The sequence below is a fragment of the Pteropus medius genome, unplaced genomic scaffold (genome assembly GCF_902729225.1).
Source record: "Pteropus medius unplaced genomic scaffold, Ma_sr-lr_union100, whole genome shotgun sequence".
Taxonomy (NCBI): domain Eukaryota; kingdom Metazoa; phylum Chordata; class Mammalia; order Chiroptera; family Pteropodidae; genus Pteropus; species Pteropus medius.
The window spans coordinates 6,313,342-6,332,344 of NW_024343733.1; the positions used below are offsets into that span (position 1 = coordinate 6,313,342).

The 19,003-nt window shown below is 37.0% G+C and overlaps 1 protein-coding gene and 1 pseudogene across 6 annotated transcripts in view; both read left to right on the forward strand.

Moving 5' to 3' along the window:
• The window catches only part of CLTCL1 (clathrin heavy chain like 1), an 83,636-nt gene that overhangs the window by 3,039 nt on the left and 61,594 nt on the right, over nucleotides 1-19,003 (forward strand). For all 6 annotated transcript variants that reach the window (XM_039868355.1, XM_039868354.1, XM_039868353.1 and 3 more), the window contains exons 2-3: nucleotides 10,811-11,018; nucleotides 17,139-17,407. In XM_039868355.1, coding sequence (XP_039724289.1) covers nucleotides 10,811-11,018; nucleotides 17,139-17,407 — 477 coding nt within the window. The remainder of the gene's footprint in view (nucleotides 1-10,810; nucleotides 11,019-17,138; nucleotides 17,408-19,003) is intronic.
• Nucleotides 8,130-8,278, forward strand: LOC120606887 (uncharacterized; annotated as a pseudogene).

A 19,003-nucleotide genomic window follows, 5' to 3' on the forward strand; every position in this document is an offset into this window, starting at 1 on the left:
GACCATGTGAATTTGGGCAACTTGTGTAAGTTTTTTGTGCCTCCATGTCTACATTTATAAAATAGAGATAAAAGGTATAGGTCTTACCTCATAGGGTTATTGCGAGGTTTTCATTAGTAAGTATGATAAATGTAAAGTGTTGAACAGTAACTGGTACGGAATAAAATATGCTATGCTCTTGTCAGCCATAATTGCCAGTACGATAGCTGTCTGTTGAACAGGCTATTGGGTTCCTCATACGTTCCTCAGATACATCATGGTTAGAAATAGGGTTCCTCTTCCACCCCAAATGTGAATCTTCACCAGTTTCCAGTAAGAAACCTAGAAACAGCTGTGACTTCTCCCTAGCCTATTGATTCTTTTTATTATTTATTTTTGGCATTATTTTACCATTCTCATCATGACCTCCACTGCCCCACACTATGCCGTATTTGTCATCTAGATGGCTGTACTAACTTTGTCTCTGGTCATCTGCCTCCAGTCTTGCCCTCCTCCAGTCCGTTTTCTAGCACACTGCAACGAGATCTCAAAGGATGAACAGCTGCACAGTCTGTCAGTGAATGGTTCTTTGTTGCCTCCAAGATGAAAATGCCACACTCCCAAGTGCTCTGTAAAGCCCAGCCTAATCCAGCATCTGCATAGTTCTTGTTGCTCCCCTTGTCCTCCAGGACCTTCTCTGGAGCTCGACACCCTTGCTCATGGGCTTTTGCATCCGCTGTTGCTTCTTTCCAGAACCCATTCTTCCCCTCATTACCCAACCAAGTCCTACTTAGCCTTCTTGTATCTGCGTAAATGAGCCTCTCTCCAGAAGCTCTCCCTGACTTGTTGGAGCCCTTCCTCTGTGCCCCCATGGCCTTTGGGACTTCCCTTATGATGGCCCTCATCCCATGGTATTATTGCTCATTTTCCCTCCAGGACTGTGAGCTCACAGAGGTCAGATCTCTTATTTGCAATTGTATTCCCGCTGTCTGGTACATAAGAGGCCCTCAGACCTCTGAATCCAGTTTCATAATAGAATGATTGTATAATCAATGAATGATTAGTTATAATGTAGATTGTCTAATGACAAGGTTTATAGGCTTTTCCAGGTTCTCCAGTCTGCTCATCTATGACCATTTACTGTAAGTCTGCTTTATTAAGAGTGTTCCCCCTTGTCTTACTGACTTGGCTTTGTTTCTGCCTCACCTCTGTCCACCCAATCACTTCCCCCAAACCTAAATTTCCTTGAGAAAAGAAGGTAGGAATCTGTTCTCCAGTTTTACAACATTAGGAAGGGGAGAATTTGGACTAGTGACTGTTAAAACATCAGTACTGTTCATTTAAACTTTGTTTTTTCTTCTAGATCTTAGTTTCCATGCAATGCATAGGAAAATAATTCTAGACACTTTCTTTACATTTGTGAATCTTATTGTAAGAATATTAATTTTCTTAAATTTTTAATTTTGGTTTGTTACATGTGAAAATTCTAGAGCCAGATTTTTTTCCAGAGGGAAAACAATAGTTTTATAATCATCAGTAGGAGAATAGAAATCAGTGTATGGAAACATCTTTTCTATAATCAACTTTTCAGGGATGCACCTAGAGCAGGAGCTGCACTTTTACATACAGTGCATTGTAATACAGCATTCCTTCCACTTCAGCTTAAGATCATAGCGATTTAGTTAGTTTTATGTATCCTGTCATGATGGTTTTGAGAGGACTGGTTCTGCAGAAATATTTTTCTTATATGTACTATTTGAACTTTTTAAAAATTTAGTTATCTGACTTGTAAGGTTGTTGCTGTTTATGATATGTGAGAATGGAAAAAATCAAAAGGGCTAAGAACTGATGTCACCTTGATTCAGGAGAAGAGTGGCTGAACCATTCAGTGGTCTAGAAATTCAGTTATGAGCCCCATGTAATTTTTCCCCCAAGTGTATCAAAATGCAGTTGCTAGTTTGTAAGAGTTTTGAAATGTGACACAGCTCAATACACAGAGAACTTATAAACACGTTCCTTTAAATTTTTGATTATGTAGCATATCTCTTAGGTGATATTCTTAATAGATACAGAGTCTGCCAAGGCGATCTGTGTAAATTATAGAAGCAAGGTAGTCATCAGTCTTACTGCTTCTCAGCCCAGCCTGGACTTTAAAAACACCTAGGCGGGTGCCTTCCTCAAGTGTTAAATCAGAAATACCGGGTGGGATTGGCATTTCTTCCCAGAAAAGTCTCACATGTGGCTGTGTTGAACCAATCTTCTAGATGTTGGTCATTATTTATAGTTAAAGAAGGAGGTTGATGTTTGAAGCCTTTGAGATGTGAGTAGGGAAGTCAGAACTCTAAGGAGTAGATTGAACTTGAACTGAAAACAGTTCATGAGCACCTGTGTCTGCTGGAAAGGCCCCAGGGAAGACACTCTGAAAGAGGACACTGTACCCACAGCCAAGTACATGTTTGGTTTATGTTGCCATTACGTAGCCATTTCATTTTGTGAAATGGTTTCCGATGTACTGAGACAAACAACAGTGGGCTCATTTTGTTCTAAATTTGTTGCACACCTATGTAAAAATTTTTTAAAAGTCTCGTGTAAGCTGTTAAATTTTGCCTATTGGCAGACTTATGATCCTTGTGCTGGATATAGATACTAGGCCAGTCATTTACCTTCTGACTTTCTTATTTCCAAAGTGAAGATAATAACCACCTGCTCACCCAGGATGAGCCTTCGTGAGAGGGCCCACAACAGTGGCATGGTAAGTGACCAAATGTTAAATAAATTTGAAAAGGGCTTCTTTGGAAAAACAAATCAGCACTACATAACACATTTAAATGTTCAAAATCCCTACACTGTGCAAGATTCCCAGTACTTTTTGAGGTTATTGTGTTAAAAGAATTATCAAGTCCTAGGAGGAGTCAAGAATTATCAAGTCTTAGTCATTGTTCCTCTCCACCAGGTTTTTAAACATTCTGTACCTGGGGCAAGAGTCTGTCTGAAACAGTCTTTAAAGTAATACGTATACATGGGAGAATAGCCCCATACAGAAAGCATAAATTAAAATTAAAGCCTTTTTGTTCAACCACTTGGTGTCTCTCCCCAAAAGAAACCACTACTAAGGAAACTACTACATTTTTCAAAAATAATTTAAAGAATCCTATATTCTCCTGCCCTTTTGTAACTTATTACAGTTGAATCTTTCTTTTAAGATCATGTACAGATCGCAGCATCTATTCGACAGTATTGTTTGTTAATATCCACTGGTGCAGAAGCTGTCGTCACCATCGCCCCATCCTATAAGTATTTCTTTGCTGTCCTCTGCTCTTCCTGATTTTTCTTTCCCTTGCTGCTTCACCAGATTTGCTGCTTTCAGTTTCTCCCAGATTTTCTTCTGTTTCTCTTGCTTGAGGCCTGCTGGTGGCCTCCATGCCAGGGAGAGATTACCATCACTTTGGGCTGGCAAAGAAAGATGATGCCACAGAGCTGAGATAGCAAAATTCAGTGACAAAATTAGAATCCAAACAGATCTTGACAGGCTGGACTCCAACTAGTTGACATTTAACAGGGGTAATTATAGGGTCTTACGCATTTGTTTTAAAATACAGAAAACCTGCAGTTGTGTAATTTGAGAGAGATTCTATAAAGCACTATACAAGTATAGTTTTTAAATTAACCTAGTCCTAGAATTTTAGGTAAGTTCTAGAAAAGACCTTAGTATCATCATCCTCCATAGGCCCTCATTTACAAAGCTCCCTCTTTGAGCTTGGGAAAGCTTGCTGGTAAGTTTAAAATATATATTTTCTTAAGTATATCTGCAGATGAACTAAATTTAACTCCTAAAACAAGTAACTTCTTTACTACTTAATTATTTAACATCCATGTGCTGGGCATTGGAATAAGGCTGTGAATGAGCTTGGGAAAGAGATATACAGAAAGAAAAAGGACTAGCATCTTCAAAGGCACAGAGGCATAGAAATGTGGGGGATGTTCAGTGTAACTAGAGTATTCTGGCTCTCTGATACAGGCAGTTGGTGTTTTCACCAACAGTCCTGTGAAAACACAGCTGTAACCCAGTCAAACTTCTTTTTCTAAGCCCCTTAAATATAGCGCCCACAGGACTGCCAAATGAGTAATTTCTTTTTATGTTTTCCCCAGTGTCAGATTTGAATTTGGATTCATTTAATTACAGGTCTTGAGAACTGAAAAGGATCATGAGATAGTATTTTTTCTACTTTTGATTAATCTTTAACTTATAAGGGCTGTTTTAAATGTGTAGCTAGGTTACCTATCAGAATAATGATACAAGCAATCAGGAGTCTTTAGTTATTTTTACTAATGAAAAAACTTGCTTTTGGGCAGATCAGTTTGCAAACTCTGTTTCTGCGTATGGAATAAAACTCAATATTTGGTATTTGGCATTTGGATATAAGTTCTTTCGGTGAGATTGTCCTGTGTTTAGCATACCTGGCCCCAGCTAAGTAAATGCTAGTAGTGTTTCTAGTAGTTGTGCAAATAAAATAAATTCACATATATATGGGCAAATCATTTTTGATAAAGGAGCCAAAAACATACACCAGAGAAAAGAAAGCCTCTTCAATAAATGGTGCTGGGAAAATTGGAAAGCCACATGCAAAAGAATGAAACTAGACTGCTCTTTGTCACCATACACAAAAATTAACTCAGTGGATCAAAGACTTACATGTAAGACCTGAAACAATAAAATACATGGAGTCAAAATCGCAGTGTCATCGTATTAACCCAGCATTGATCTCCAAACTAAGAATAAAATTTAGAAAACCTAGGCCCACTTACGTGTGTGGCTCTGTCTAGAGATATTCCAGTCCTATTCTACTAAAGACTGAAAAATCTGCATAGGTTGAGGAGAATAAGAATGGTTGCTTACCAACACATGGCCGATTTTGTTTTATTATGTCTCCATTCACTGCCAAATTATTTTGAGGCTAATTCCAGACATATTTATTCTTAAATACTTTCTCCAGAAGAGCTCTTTATTTTTTTCCCAAATTTTTATTGTGGAAAAATAAATATAACAAATAATTTACCATCTCAACCATTTTTAAGTGTACAGTTCAGTGGTTTAAAGTACATTCATATTATTGTGAAACCATTGCCATCATCCATCTCCAGAACTCTTTTCATCTTGTGAAACGGAAACTCTATACCCGTTAAACAGTGACTCCCATTCCCATCCCCTCAGCCCCTGGCAGCCACAATTTTCTTTTATGTCTTTATGAATACAACTATGCTAAGTACCTCATATATGTAGAATCATACAATATTTGCATTTTTTGTGTGTGATTGGCTTATTTCCCTTAGCATAATGTCCTCAAGGTTTATTCATGGTATAGCATGTATCAGACTGTCCTTCCTTTTTAAGGCTCAATAATTTTCTATTTTGTGTATACACCACGTTTGCTTATCCATTCATCGGTTGATAGACACTAAGAACTCTTTATTTTTAAAATATTAATAACATCACCTAAAAATAATCCCTCAATATCAAATACCTTGTCAGTGTTGAATTTCTCTATATGTATCAAATGTTTTATACATTTGGTTTGTTTGAATCAGCATCCAAAGAATGCCCACACATTTGGTCAATATTTTGTATCTTAGAGCTTTTTGAGAAATCTTTGATCCTATTTTTTTATATTTAACACAAATGTAGTTTTTTAACTTATTTTGTGCACATCTATCTTTTTAATTTTATGGTCCTTCCAAATCTATTAAGATTCTATTCTGAATGTTACCCTAGTATATTGACAGTCTCAAAGCAGACCGTTAGCAGATAATAACATCCCTGTCTGCGGCTTCAATTAGAGTAATTGGTCAAAATATTGACTAGCAGGTGATTAATGTCAGAACCCTAGGTCTAGCACTAGGGGGACAGTGGTCCATATGTCCAGCACACTTGCAGTATGGTTAAGCTGTACACCTGTTTATGTACAAGCTCATTCATGCTTTTCTATCTCATTCCAAAAATCTGTTGTATGTTGTTTGAGCTTTTATGTACTTGATGTTTTGATAGATTCACAATGAGGAGACCCTGAATCTGACTCTAAGAATATACAGGCAAAAAGGTATATATGAATAACAAATACAAATCCTCTAGGGATTTATGATTTTAGACATTGTCCTATAAGACAGCAGGGGACTAAGGGAGAAAAGGACAATGAAATTTCAGTGTGGCTCATAGAGGAGAGAGCGGGTAGGAATGGGAGGTTTTCTTGTGATATTGTAGAGTTTCATGGGTTACTAAGCATCAGTGGTTGTTGCCTTGTGGGTCTTCTGTTATTTCTCATTCTTAGTTTATTTAAATATTTTACCTTCCGTTTAATTATATTCATCCCTATGAGCTGCTGCTCTGCCTCCCTTCTAAGTCTTGGTGCTCCCTAGGGTTTGTGTCATAGGGTCCATCCCATTGTTCTCCTCATGTCTCTTTGGATGGTTTCATCCAATCTCATGGCTTCACTTACCACTTAGACATAAATGACCCCCATGTTTTTTATATTCCAATAAATTTATTATTCCATTTATTTTTCACACATAATATGAAACCTTTCTCTAAAGAAATTTAAAATATACATTCAATGTAGCCAAGTTCTATTTTTTTAATTTTTATTTTTCAATTATAGGTGACATTCAATATTATATTAGTTTCAGGTGTACAGCATAGTAGTTAAACATTTATATAACTTACAAAAGGATCCCCCTGATAGGTCTAGTACCCACCTGGCACCATACATAGTTATTACAATGTTATTGACTATATTCCTTATGCTGTACTTTATATTCTTGTGACTGTTTCGTAGCTGCCAATTTGTACTTCTTAATCCCTTCCCCCTTTCTCACCCAGACCCTGAACTCTCCCTCTTATCTAGCAATTATCAGTTTGTTCTCTATATCTATGAGTCTGTTTCTGTTTTGTTTTCATTTATTTTGTTTTAGATTTCACATATAAGTGAGATCATATGGTATTTGTCCATCTCTGTCTCACTTATTTCACTTAGTATAATATCCTCTAGGTCCATCCTTGTCACAAATGGTAAGATTTTATTATTTTTTATGGCTGAGTAATATTCCGTTGTCTATATGTACCACATCTTCTTTATCCAGTTGTCTATTGATGGACACTTAGGTTGCTTCTATATGTTGGCTATTGTAAATAATGCTGCAATGAACATAGGGGTGCATATATCTCTTTAAATTATCTTTGGAGTTCTTCGGATAAATACTCAGAAGTTGAATTGCAGTGACTCCTGTATTTTTATTTTAGAGCCTGAAATCTTTCTTTCACTTCCTCTCCCCCACCCTCAATGTAGTCATTTTCCCCTAGTTACATATCTTACCTATTGGCAACTTCATACGGTTCACTTCATAAGGTCTGTGAGCTCTGGAAGGTATGACTGTATTTGACTTATCTTACTATTTTTGGAGTCGAGCTCAGTGGGTAGTGGGTAGTATGTGTTCAATGCTTATTTATGAAATGAATGTATGAAAATTACTTGATTTCAAAAAGTCAACTTTTGATTTACTGCATTAACCTATTACTGTAGATGGCTTTGTGATAATTCTGAAACATCAGCATAAATATCAGCAAATGCGAAATTTGTGGAGAGAAAAACATATTGGAAAGAGAAGGATAATACCAGGAAATTTACAGTCAATAGATTAAATATATTATAAATTATCAACCCGAATGTGAGAAATGACTTTGACTGCTTCATGTCCTCTTAAGGCTAAAATAGCTCTGTCTCCCCTTAGAACTCTGTTACTTTACCCCTTTTGCTTTGTGTAGCAATGATCTCAGTTTATAATCTTGTTGGTTTCCTTTCCTAAAGTGTGAGCTGGGGCAGAATCTTGTCTGCCTTATTGTCCATTGTGCCCTAAATCTTGGCACATAGTGGATACTTGATATTTATTTATTGAAAGAAAACGAGTTTGTGCTTCTCTAGATTCACTTAATTCGTTATTTTAATTATAGAAATTCATATTCGGTCGTTTCTGCCAAATTAACAATAATGTAATAGAATAATGTGTGGATGTTCTTTGAGATGGGGAAAGAGATGTTGAAATGACAAACAGGCAGGGTGTTTATAGCAAATGAAAACTCGTTATTAAAAGCCCAATGTGTTAGTTTTGCGCAGTGGTGGTATTGTAGCCAATGAGGTTTATCCAAGGCTCGATTATTGCTAATTAAAAGCCCAATGTGTTTAAAATGCCCCAGAACTGAATGTGTTTTCCCTAATTGTGTGTGCTTAATTTTAGTCTTTAGCTTACTCTCATAGCAGCCAGTATATAATTCACTTTTTAAATCCTCCCTTAATCTTTTTTTTTTTGGTGTGGCAAAATATACCAAACATAAAATTTACCATTTTAACCATTTTTAAGTGTACAGTTCAACAGCCTTAAGTACATTTACATTTGCTGTACAACCATCACCATCATCCATCTCCAGAACTTTCATCTTCCCAATCTGGAACTCTGTCCCCATTAAATACTAACTCCTCAGTCCCCTCTTAATCTTAACCAAAGGTTCAACTTTTTCATGATAATAGCTGAATCCATTAGAAAGAATATTGTTTTTTGTCTTCTTACAAATGGTAAGAAAATTACAAGAGTAGGATGTATGTATTCAAACAACATAGATGTATAAGCAGTGAAAAGTGAAAGCATTCCCATGCCCTAGAGATAGCCAATGGTAAACTTGGTGCGTAGTCTTCCAAACTCAGAAAAGTATAAGAATTATGAAATTGCGTTTTTTAGAGTTGCAAATAAACGTGACCACTTTGGCATAACTGAAAAGGACAGTAGAACTCAGAGGATGCACACAAAGAACTGGGGAATGCCACATTCTTTAGCTGAAACTGCCTTTCTGCCAGGATCAACATGCAGCCTACTCCCTTGACTTCTTTGTGAAGGAAGTCTTTGAAGCTCGTTTTTCCCTCTTGATCTTGGGGACAATTAATATAAATTCAGAGTTGAAGAGCTATGGTAAGGTATTCCTTTAGAAATCAGATTTCCTTTTGACCTAATTTCAGCCCAAATTACTTTTTTCCGCAGTAGTTCTTTTCTGTCTCAGGAGGTACTTTCCTTTACCTAATTAATACTCTAGGGTCAGAGTTTCTCTCTAGCAAGCTCCTGAGTTAGTGCTCCAGGGCAGGAGAGCCTGGACTGCCCCTGCCATGGCTGGAGACACTGGTACATGTGCTCTCTGTGTGCACTGCCCACTGTTAGCATTATTTTCTGTCCTGTAACCCTAGGCTGGAATGAGAAGGGACTTTTCTTGTGGTAATGGCACTATTAATGGTTAGATTTTATTTTTTTCAAATGCTTTCACTACAGTTATGAAATAATATTTTGTTTTGCTTTGTTGCTGTTTATATATGTGTTTTGGTTTGTTTTGGTAGACTTACTTGGGAAGGTAAATCACCACCTAATTCATCCTTTTTGAGTTAAAATGAAATATGAATTTTAAACAACTCAGTATTATGGTTCAGTGCACAAACCATATTCACACTGGCTCCATCATTAATCAGCTTCGTGGCTTTGGAAATATTTCTTAACCTAAAAGCCTTGTTTTGCACAAGTATAAATTGTGGATAGTATAATCAGATGAGGTGATCTGTTTGTTGTCCTGCAGCCTGTTCCACTCAGCAGCTGGAATATCTCATATGTGCTAGACTCTGTTCTATAAAAGACAAATAAGGTCCAGTCCCCACTTTTGAGGAGTTCGTGTCATAATGAAGGAAAAAAATAATAGAATAAAGAATTTTACTAGCAATGTGAATAGCCTCATTTATGTTCCTTTCAATGGGTACTGGTTATTTTTAACAAGTGGTCTCTGATCTTTGTTGCTAGTGTAAACCTATACAAGGTCACACAAGGTAGCAGGTGTTAAAGAGTTAAGTAAATAGCAGTAGGTTTTAGGTTGAGCAGAACAATGTTTAGAAATAAAGGTACCTCGTAGGTAGGTTAGAGTAGGGGAATGTTATAGAAATAAACATAGTTCTTCATAGGGGTGATATAAATTTCTTGAGTGTGTGTTTTCCCAGGGTTTTTTGTTGAAGCTTATCTCATTAATAAGTCTTTATTTAAGTCAGGTACTATGTACAAAATGGGCTTTGGAGAAAGACGCCTGATTTCAGTTTACACAAGTCAAAGCAATCCATCTACCCCAAAGATGTACGGGATCTGTTAACTTTTTATTAACCTTGAACTTGCCAAGAAGTATTCAAACTGACTTAGAAATTAATTTAAATCAGATTTAGATAGACTTTATGGTATGTAGGGAAATATTTTAAACAAAAACTCTTGTGTAGTTCTTTGTTATTGTTTGGTTTTGGAGAAACGAGTTTTGTGTTTTCTCTTTTCCCCACTCTAACTCCGCCTTTACCTCTCTAAGACCACCTCCTTGCCAGGGCTCTCCTCAGCTCTGAGTTTGCCTGTGGGGTGTTATTTTCTGTACTCCTCCACCTTCACCCCCCCAACCCTCATGCTGATCTCTTTCTGTCTATATCACTCATGGCATCCTTACTTCTCCCTAGTATTATCCTTATTCTTATGTATTCTCATCAACCCTGAGGGATTATAAGCTCCTAGGGAGCTGACTCACAGCCCACTATGGATGCATTGTCTGTACCTACCAAAGGTATAGAAAGGCAAGTCAACATCTGCCTCTAAGAGTCACTTAAAGTTAACTTCTTTCTAAACTTGTTTAAATTTTCCTCTTCCTTCTGTTAGACTTTGCTTAAATAAGGGGCTAGATCTGATGTATTTAAGAGTGGAAAACCTTACTGTAATCTTTTCTGTTTAGCTCCAAAACCTGGGAATTAATCCAGCCAACATTGGGTTCAGCACACTGACCATGGAATCTGACAAGTTTATATGTGTCCGAGAGAAAGTCGGCGAGCAGGTGCAGGTAGTGATTATTGACATGAGTAACCCAATGGCACCAATCAGACGGCCCATCTCTGCAGAAAGCGCAATCATGAACCCAGCCTCTAAGGTGATAGCTCTGAAAGGTAAGCCTGACGGGATTTTTAGAAGGGAGTTTCAACTCCCTTTACCTGCTTTGTTACCTTAAATATTAAACAAGTGTCATCAATATTATTAAACTTAATTCCAAAAATTAGCAAAAGCTATGTTTTACATGACCTATTTAATAAGAGGTCTCTAAGCACCTGAGCTTTTTGTACCATTACCTGTAGTGTCAAATACACAAGAGGGAGCAAATGCCCAAGGCCTCATCCCTATGGGTGCTGTGTCTGGAAAGGGCTATGACTGCATTGTGCATGTTCACTAGTAGGGCCATGTGGTGCCCTTGACCCATTAGGGGTTCCTTTACAGTAGCACTCCAGGCATCCTAGAGTATGAGCCAAGTTAGTTACTGCTCTTGTGAAACACATAGATGACAGTGTAACTGTTGATAAATAGAATTTCACTTCTCTGAACTTAGGGGACCCTGGGTGCTTGCCATGATTTGGAAAATGAAAGGATTATATATATACCAGACTTATTAAGTTTTTTATGACATGCATTATTACCCTGAAAAGTGAAAGATCTTTCTGGACCTAAAGTTTGTGAATGCCAAATATTAGCTTTGCCTGTGCTTCTATTTTGTTATGGAAATAGTCTCTACTTTGTCATTTTAATAGGTAGATGGACATCTGGAAGTTAAATAAGACTGTTCTATTTAAAAAGAAATAGCTCAATTTTTTAAATTCAAAATGACCTTTTTTCTGTTATTGACTTTCTTATTAAAGAATTTTTTTGAACATGTAGTATAAGCAATGTAAACTATTCTAAGTTTAATTGAGGAAATTATTAAACCTTATAGATTCTTAATGATACTTCTGGCTTTCCTGCATTTTCTATTTTGCAATACTTTTGAGAGACTTTACCTAGCACGTCATTGAGAGATCTTACCTAGCATAACCAACATCTTAGTCTTTCTGATTCTCTAGTACCATTCTCTTTAACAGTGTACAGTGTGGATCTCATGTTGGGGGGTAGAAGGGGCATAGAATATTTATGTGTTGTCAGTCCCCTCCAGCCAAAGACCACCAGGAATAAACCTGAAGTTGAACAAGTTGGGTTTATTACTCACTGCATGCAGCAAGGGAGAATGCACATCATGGGGGCTGGGGAGGGGGTGTCCCAGTAGAGGGTGTTAGAAAGTACCTTTTATAGGACTTGGGCTTTGGCTAGATGATTTGGGGGATGGCCTAAGGAAACAGGAGTTTGCTATAGATTGGGTGCTGTCATAAAATGGGGGTAATTTTATGATTGGGTATCTCAATAAATCCTATCTATAAGGGAGGGCCAATTAGAGTAAGGATAAAGCTGTAAATGGTAAAGTGGCAGTGACTCATTTTAGACAGGAGAGGGGCTGTTTGGTATTTTGTGGGATGTATAGTAACTTTGTTTTTGTCTGTGCTTAGATCAGATTCTGAAGCAGCCTTGTTTTGCTTCACTTCATCATGATCTCAGAGGGATCTTGCCTGAGTTTGGTGTTTTCTGAGATGGTTTATGTCCCGTGGGAGAGCATTATGGCCTGGCTGTGAAGGCTAGGCCAGCCTCTAGATGGCAGGCGCTGCTACTTTCTTTTTAATTTCTTTCTCAGTGTTCATATGAATTGCTTCAACTGTAATAATGTTGAGTGTTATTTTCTTTTGCATAAGAAAGTAGGAGGCTGTGGAACCAAAGTGGGTAATTTTAAGGCTTTATCATATTTTTACTGTAATCCTGTAGACAAAAGGATGACCTTGGACCCTCATGATACAAACTTGGCAAATGGAGAATATACAGTGTTTTAAAGACCCTAGAGCAAAATAAGCAAAACTGTTTTTTAAAAAGTATTTGTACACTGATTTAGTTACATTTTTATTGTTTCATACACCTTAGCTGTTCCATAGGTGCCAATGTGAAGTCAAGGGACCTAGGCTTGAATCTCGCAGATTCCCCATTTTGGCTGGTAATGTCTTGTAATTGGAAAAGGGCTCTTCAGGAGATGGACATCTTTTTTAAAAAGATCTACCTTTGTAGTCTGCCCTTGGGTCTGGCTGATTGCTAAGCCTATATTGTCACCAGCCCTTCTGGAGAAGCCTGGGGGAGATTTGCTCACCCCAGTGATGTCTCTTCAGACTGTCTCTGCTGATAGGTTTGTAGTGAGTATTTTTAAACAAGATATACATTTTTACCTTTGACCAAAAGAGCATGAAGTGGGGGTAGCATTCTTCATATGTTGCTCATTTTAATGGAACATTAATACTCTGAGGGACCAGCAGACTGCCTGTTTTTGTACAGCCCCCAAGCTAAGAATGGTTTTTATATTTTTAAAAGTTGTAAAAACAAAAAAGACAAAGATCTTCTATGTCCTTTTCTAGATAAAGTTCGCTGACTGCTTATGTTACTGGCCCAAGTATATTTATTTTATTGTGAAACATTGCCTTTTGAGTATTCCCATATGTTTCTTTTTATAAACTTTACCCTTTCCTCTTTATTTTAAAGATAGATTGAGTGTACATTAATGCAATGCCAGCCTAACAGTGCTTGGCAGTGGGGGAGGGTGGGGTGGGGTGGGAGGAGAGGTGGGATGGCGCCCCCTTGTGGTGACACTCTACCTTGCCAACTTGAATCTCACCTGAGGTTGCTAATTCCCTAAGGAGATTGGTCCTTTGTTTTTTTTAGTTTTTTTCTTTTTGTAATGCTAAATACTTTATGCCTCCTGTAAAACAAGTTATTTCTAACCATCTAAGGACATCTTGACAAATTTTCAAGCTAGAGAAAATTTTCTCTGTGATACCAGGCTATTTAAAACTAAAAGGTACCCTATCCTATAGTTTAACTTTTAGTCCAGTCTTTTTTTCTTTCTTTAACCACTTTATTCAGATATACTTTACATGCCTACCTATTCTAAGTGTACAGCTCAGCGATTTTTAGTAAATTTATTGAGTTGTGAAACTATCACCATGTTCTGGTTTTAGAACATTTTTACTGCCCCAAAAAGTTCCTTTATTCCTGTTTGCAGTCATTCCCCATTCCCACCACTAGCCCTAGGCAGCTACTGATCTTTCTGTCTCTTCAGATTTGCCTTTTCTGGACATTTCAAATAAATGAAATCATACTATATATAATCTTTTACTTTTGGCTTCCTTCACTTAGTATAGTGTGTTTGAGGTTCCTCCACATTCTAGCTTGTATCAGTAGTTCTTTTTCATTGTTGAATAATATTCTGTTGTATGACTTTATCACATTATTTCTCCATTCACCAGTTGATGGATATTTGAATTGGTGGTTGTTTTCGGCTATTATGAATAACACTGTTATGAACACTTGCCTATATCTTTGTTTGGATATGTGTTTTCATTTTGGAGGTGGTAAATACATAGGAGTAGAATTGCTGGATCATATGGTAAATTTGTTTTGCTTTTTAGGAAACCACCAAACTGTTTTCCAAAGTGGCCATACCATTTTACATTCCCACCAGCAATGTATAAGGATTCTAGTTTTTCCACATCCTTGAATTTTGCCCTACTCTTAATTTATATTTTTATGTTGCTTTGGGTTTAGTTTGCTCTTCTTCGTTTAGTTTCTTAAGAAAGAAATTTAGTTTATTAATTTTAAATCTTTCCAATCTTGACATTTAAAACTATATATTTCTCTTTAAGCACTGCCTTAGCTGCAACCCCAAAATTGATGTTGTGCTATTTTATTTCATTCAGTTCTACCTATTTTCTAATTTTCTTTGTAATCTCTTCTTTGACCCATGGGTTATTTAGAAGTACGTTGTTGAATTTTCAAATTTTAGGCATGTCTGTCTACAGCCATGCCACCCTGAACGGACCCAATCTTGTCTGATCTTGGAAGCTAAGCAGGGTTGGGCCTGGATACCAGGTGCTGTAAGCGTAAAAAAAAAAAAAATTTGGCATATCTCACACTTCTTTCTGTTGTTGATTTCTAATAATCCTTTTGTAGTCAGAATTTTTTTTATATGATTTCAAAATTTTTTAATTTCTTGAGACTTGTTTTATAGCCTAGCATATAGTATGTTCTAGAATATGTTTTAGATATACTTGAAAAGAATGTGTATTTTTCTAAGTGACATATTCTAAAGATGTCAGATTGAATTGGTCAGTAGTGTACAAATTTTCTATTTTTCTGTCTACTTGTTTTATCTGTTATTAAGAGTGGGAGATTTAAATCTCCACCTATTTTTCTTTTATTGTGGCTAAATACATATAACACAATTTATCATCTTAATCATTTCTAAGTGTATAGTTCAGTAGTCTTAAGTACATTCATATTGTCGTACAATCACCACTAATTCGTCGCTGGAACTCTTTTCCTCTTGCAAAACTGAAACACTATACCCATTAAACAATAACCACCCATTCCGTCCTCTCTCTAGTTTCTGACAAGCACTCATCTACTTTCTGTTTCTATGATTTTGACTACTCTTAGATACCTAATATTAATGGAATCATACAGTATTTGTCTTTTTACTACTGGATTATTTCACTTAGCATGATGTCCTTCTTTGGTTCTTATAACCTTTTTTGATTTAAAGTTTATTTTGTCTGATATTAGCCACCCCTCCTTTTCTTTTGGTTACAATTTGCATGGAATATTTTTTTCCATCTTTTTATTTCCAGCCTATTTATGTCTTTGGATATGAAGTGAGTCTCTTGTACATAGCATATAGTTGGTTCATGTTTTTATATCCATTCTGCCAGTCTCTGTCTTTTGATTGGAGAGTTTCATCCATTTAGATTTATTATATTACTGATAAGGAAGGACTGCTGTTATTTTACTATTTGTTTTCTATATACCTTTAGCTTTTTTCCCTTTCATTACTCTTTCCTGCATTACTCTCTTCTCGTGTTTAGTCGATTTTTTGAGTGAAACATTGAAATTTCTTTCTTGTTTCTTTTGTGTATATTTTATAGCTGTTTTCTTCATGGTCGCCATGAGGATTATATTAACATCCTAAAGTTATACAGGCATACTTCACTTTATTGTGCTTCACAGATATTGCATTTTTTTTTTTTTGACAAATTGAAGGTCTGTGGCAACTCAGCACTGACCAAGTCTATAGGTACCATTTTTCCAACAACATTTGCTTACTTTGTGTGTCTGTGTCACATCATGGTAATTCTCACAATACTTCAAGTAATAATGAAAAAAAAAGAGTACAACTCACTGAAGGCTCAGATGATGGTTAGCATTTTTAGCAATAAAGTATTTATATTATATATATATGTTGCTTTTTTTAGACATAATGCTATTGCACAGTTAATAGACTATAGCATAGTATAAACATAACTTTTATACGCACTGGGAAACCAAAAAATTTATGTGACTTGCTTTATTGCAGTATTCATTTTATTGCAGTATTCTAGAACCAAATCTGCAGTATCTCCTAGGTATGCCTGTAACAGTCTAATTTGACTTTATAGCAGTTTAATGTTAATAACATATAAAAACTCCACTCTTTTACATCTCTGTCCCCACCTCTTTTAGTTGTTGGTGTCACACATTTACATTTATACATTATGTCCAAATATTTATACATTATGTCCAAAAACATAAACTAATAATTCTTTTTAGTGCATTTGTCTCTTAAATTATTTATAACAAGGGTCCCTAACCCCTGGGCTGCAGACTGGTACCAGTCCATGGCCTGTTAGGAACCCGGCCACACAGCAGGAGATGAGTAGCCAGTGAGTAAGCAAAGTTCATTTGTATTTGCAGCCTCAGCTCCATCTCAAGATCATCAGGCGTTAGATTCTCATAGGAGCACTGGTCCTTAGTGCCAAAAAGGTTGGAGACCACTTATGTAGAACATAAAAAATGTAGTTACAAACCAATAGAACTAATTTCTGATTTTATTCATACATCCTATAAATATTCACACTTTTACATTCTTCTGAAGAAGAATCTAATGCATAGGAAGCTCTTCTCCATATTTAGACATCAAAGTATGGTTAATTACTACTCAGCATTTTTTGCCTCTTAATCAGATTAGCTGTAAGTAGTACAACTTAAGGTAATATTAAAAGGATTCAGAATTAAGTGTGTAAGAATTTGTCTTGCAGATTTTTAATTTATCTTTCTCTGATCTTCATTATATCAAATACTAGCTGGGAAGACGCTTCAAATCTTTAATATTGAGGTGAAGAGTAAAATGAAGTCTCATATAATGGCAGAAGAGGTGATTTTCTGGAAATGGGTCTCTGTAAATACTGTTGCTCTGGTGACTGAGACCACAGTCTACCACTGGAGCATGGAAGGTGACTCCCAACCTGTGAAGATGTTTGATAGACATGCCAGTCTGGCAGGGTGCCAGATGATCCACTACCGGACTGACGAATACCAGAAGTGGCTGCTCCTCATCGGCATCTCAGCTCAGGTAAGCTTTTGGATGCCTTCAGGGACTGGCCTGACAGAACGCAGAGGTCTACTATTAGAGATGGTATAGGTGTGAGGCAGAAGAAATTGGCCCAAGGCTGAAAGAAATAGAGGTTATAAAGAAATCCAAACTTTGACTCATCTAAGAACTTTAATTCAGCTTTGGCCCATTAACTGCTATATTCTATCAGATTACTGATATTTATTCTATAAACTATTTCTGACACTTTTGAGATTGTTGAGTGTGTTTCTAATTCATGACCTTTTATAATGAAAGCAGTAATTTTCTGCCATGCTTCCTTTTTTTTTATTCCTGGAGGCACTTGAGGACTACAGGATGTTTGGCCTTAGATCTTTGTTAGCTGATCCTGGCCATTGAATGGTCTTCCATAGCCTATTGGGGAAGGTATGACTGAAGGATTCTAGTACTTAGAGAACCATCAAGTGTTAAGTCAAGGAAGGCCTACAACATAGGGGACCTCTAAACAACATTTGCCAGCTATAAAAATACACTTTGGGAAGAAACTGTGTGCAAAGACATAGAAATAGAAGAGAATAGCTCTTTCTGGAGCCAGTCTCTTTCTGAGAATGGCTTTTTCACAGTCATCAACCATGGCTGGTACTTGTAGGATATATAAGAGGCAGATGGAGGGGGACGACTAGAGGGATGGGTGGGGGCAAGACTGAGGTACATGTTCTATCCTGCAGGCAATGGGAGTTCTGCAGCAGGTTTTAAAGTGAGAATGATAGGATTTATTTTCCTTCTTAGCAGTGTGGTGGGGTTGAAATAATGCTATCAGTGACGTGGAGGATGGACCACCACGAAGACTGGAGGTTAGTTGACAGGCAGATACAGTAATAAAGCCATATAATGTTTTCTGGAGTGGAGACATGTATGAGAAAGGTGAAGAGTGAGCAAAGATGGAGGGAGTATTTCTCTCTACTTCGAAAGTCTCTAACATTTTGCAGCCCCCAGGAGAAATGAGCCATGTGTGATTTAGATGGAGGCAGTGGCATTGGAGAGGAGCAGAAGAGGCAAGACTTCAGATTTTAGAAGTAAAATGGCTAGAACCTGGTGGTGGACTGGGTATCTATTTGGGAGAGGAGAGTTAGATGATGTCATTTGTCTTGAAATGGGACATAGGTGAGGGAGAGTTGAAATAATTTCATCTTCTGTAATGTACTGACAAGTTTGTCTTACCAGGTGACCTGGGAATTCTTTGGTATAATTCCAGGGGCTTGCTTAGAGTCACAGAACTTTTCAGTGATAAGCCCACGGCTTCTGTTTAGCCCATTATTTGTTTGTCAGGGCTGAGGGTTAAGCGGGAGTGACAGTGTATTTGTAGGAAACATCAAATATGAGATAATGGACATTCTCATTGTTCCTGCACATGAAATAACATTATAATGATATCACCCCTAAAAGAGCTTATTTGTGTCTGATTGCCAAGGCTTACATGAAAGGAATAATTTTATACCCAGGACCTTTTCTGCACTGTATCATCTGTTAGCTGGAATTACTGTCTACTTCTGAAAGGATTTGAATGCTGCTGGCCCTCATGGTAAGCAGAGGTTGCAGACAGTTCAGGTATTGCTA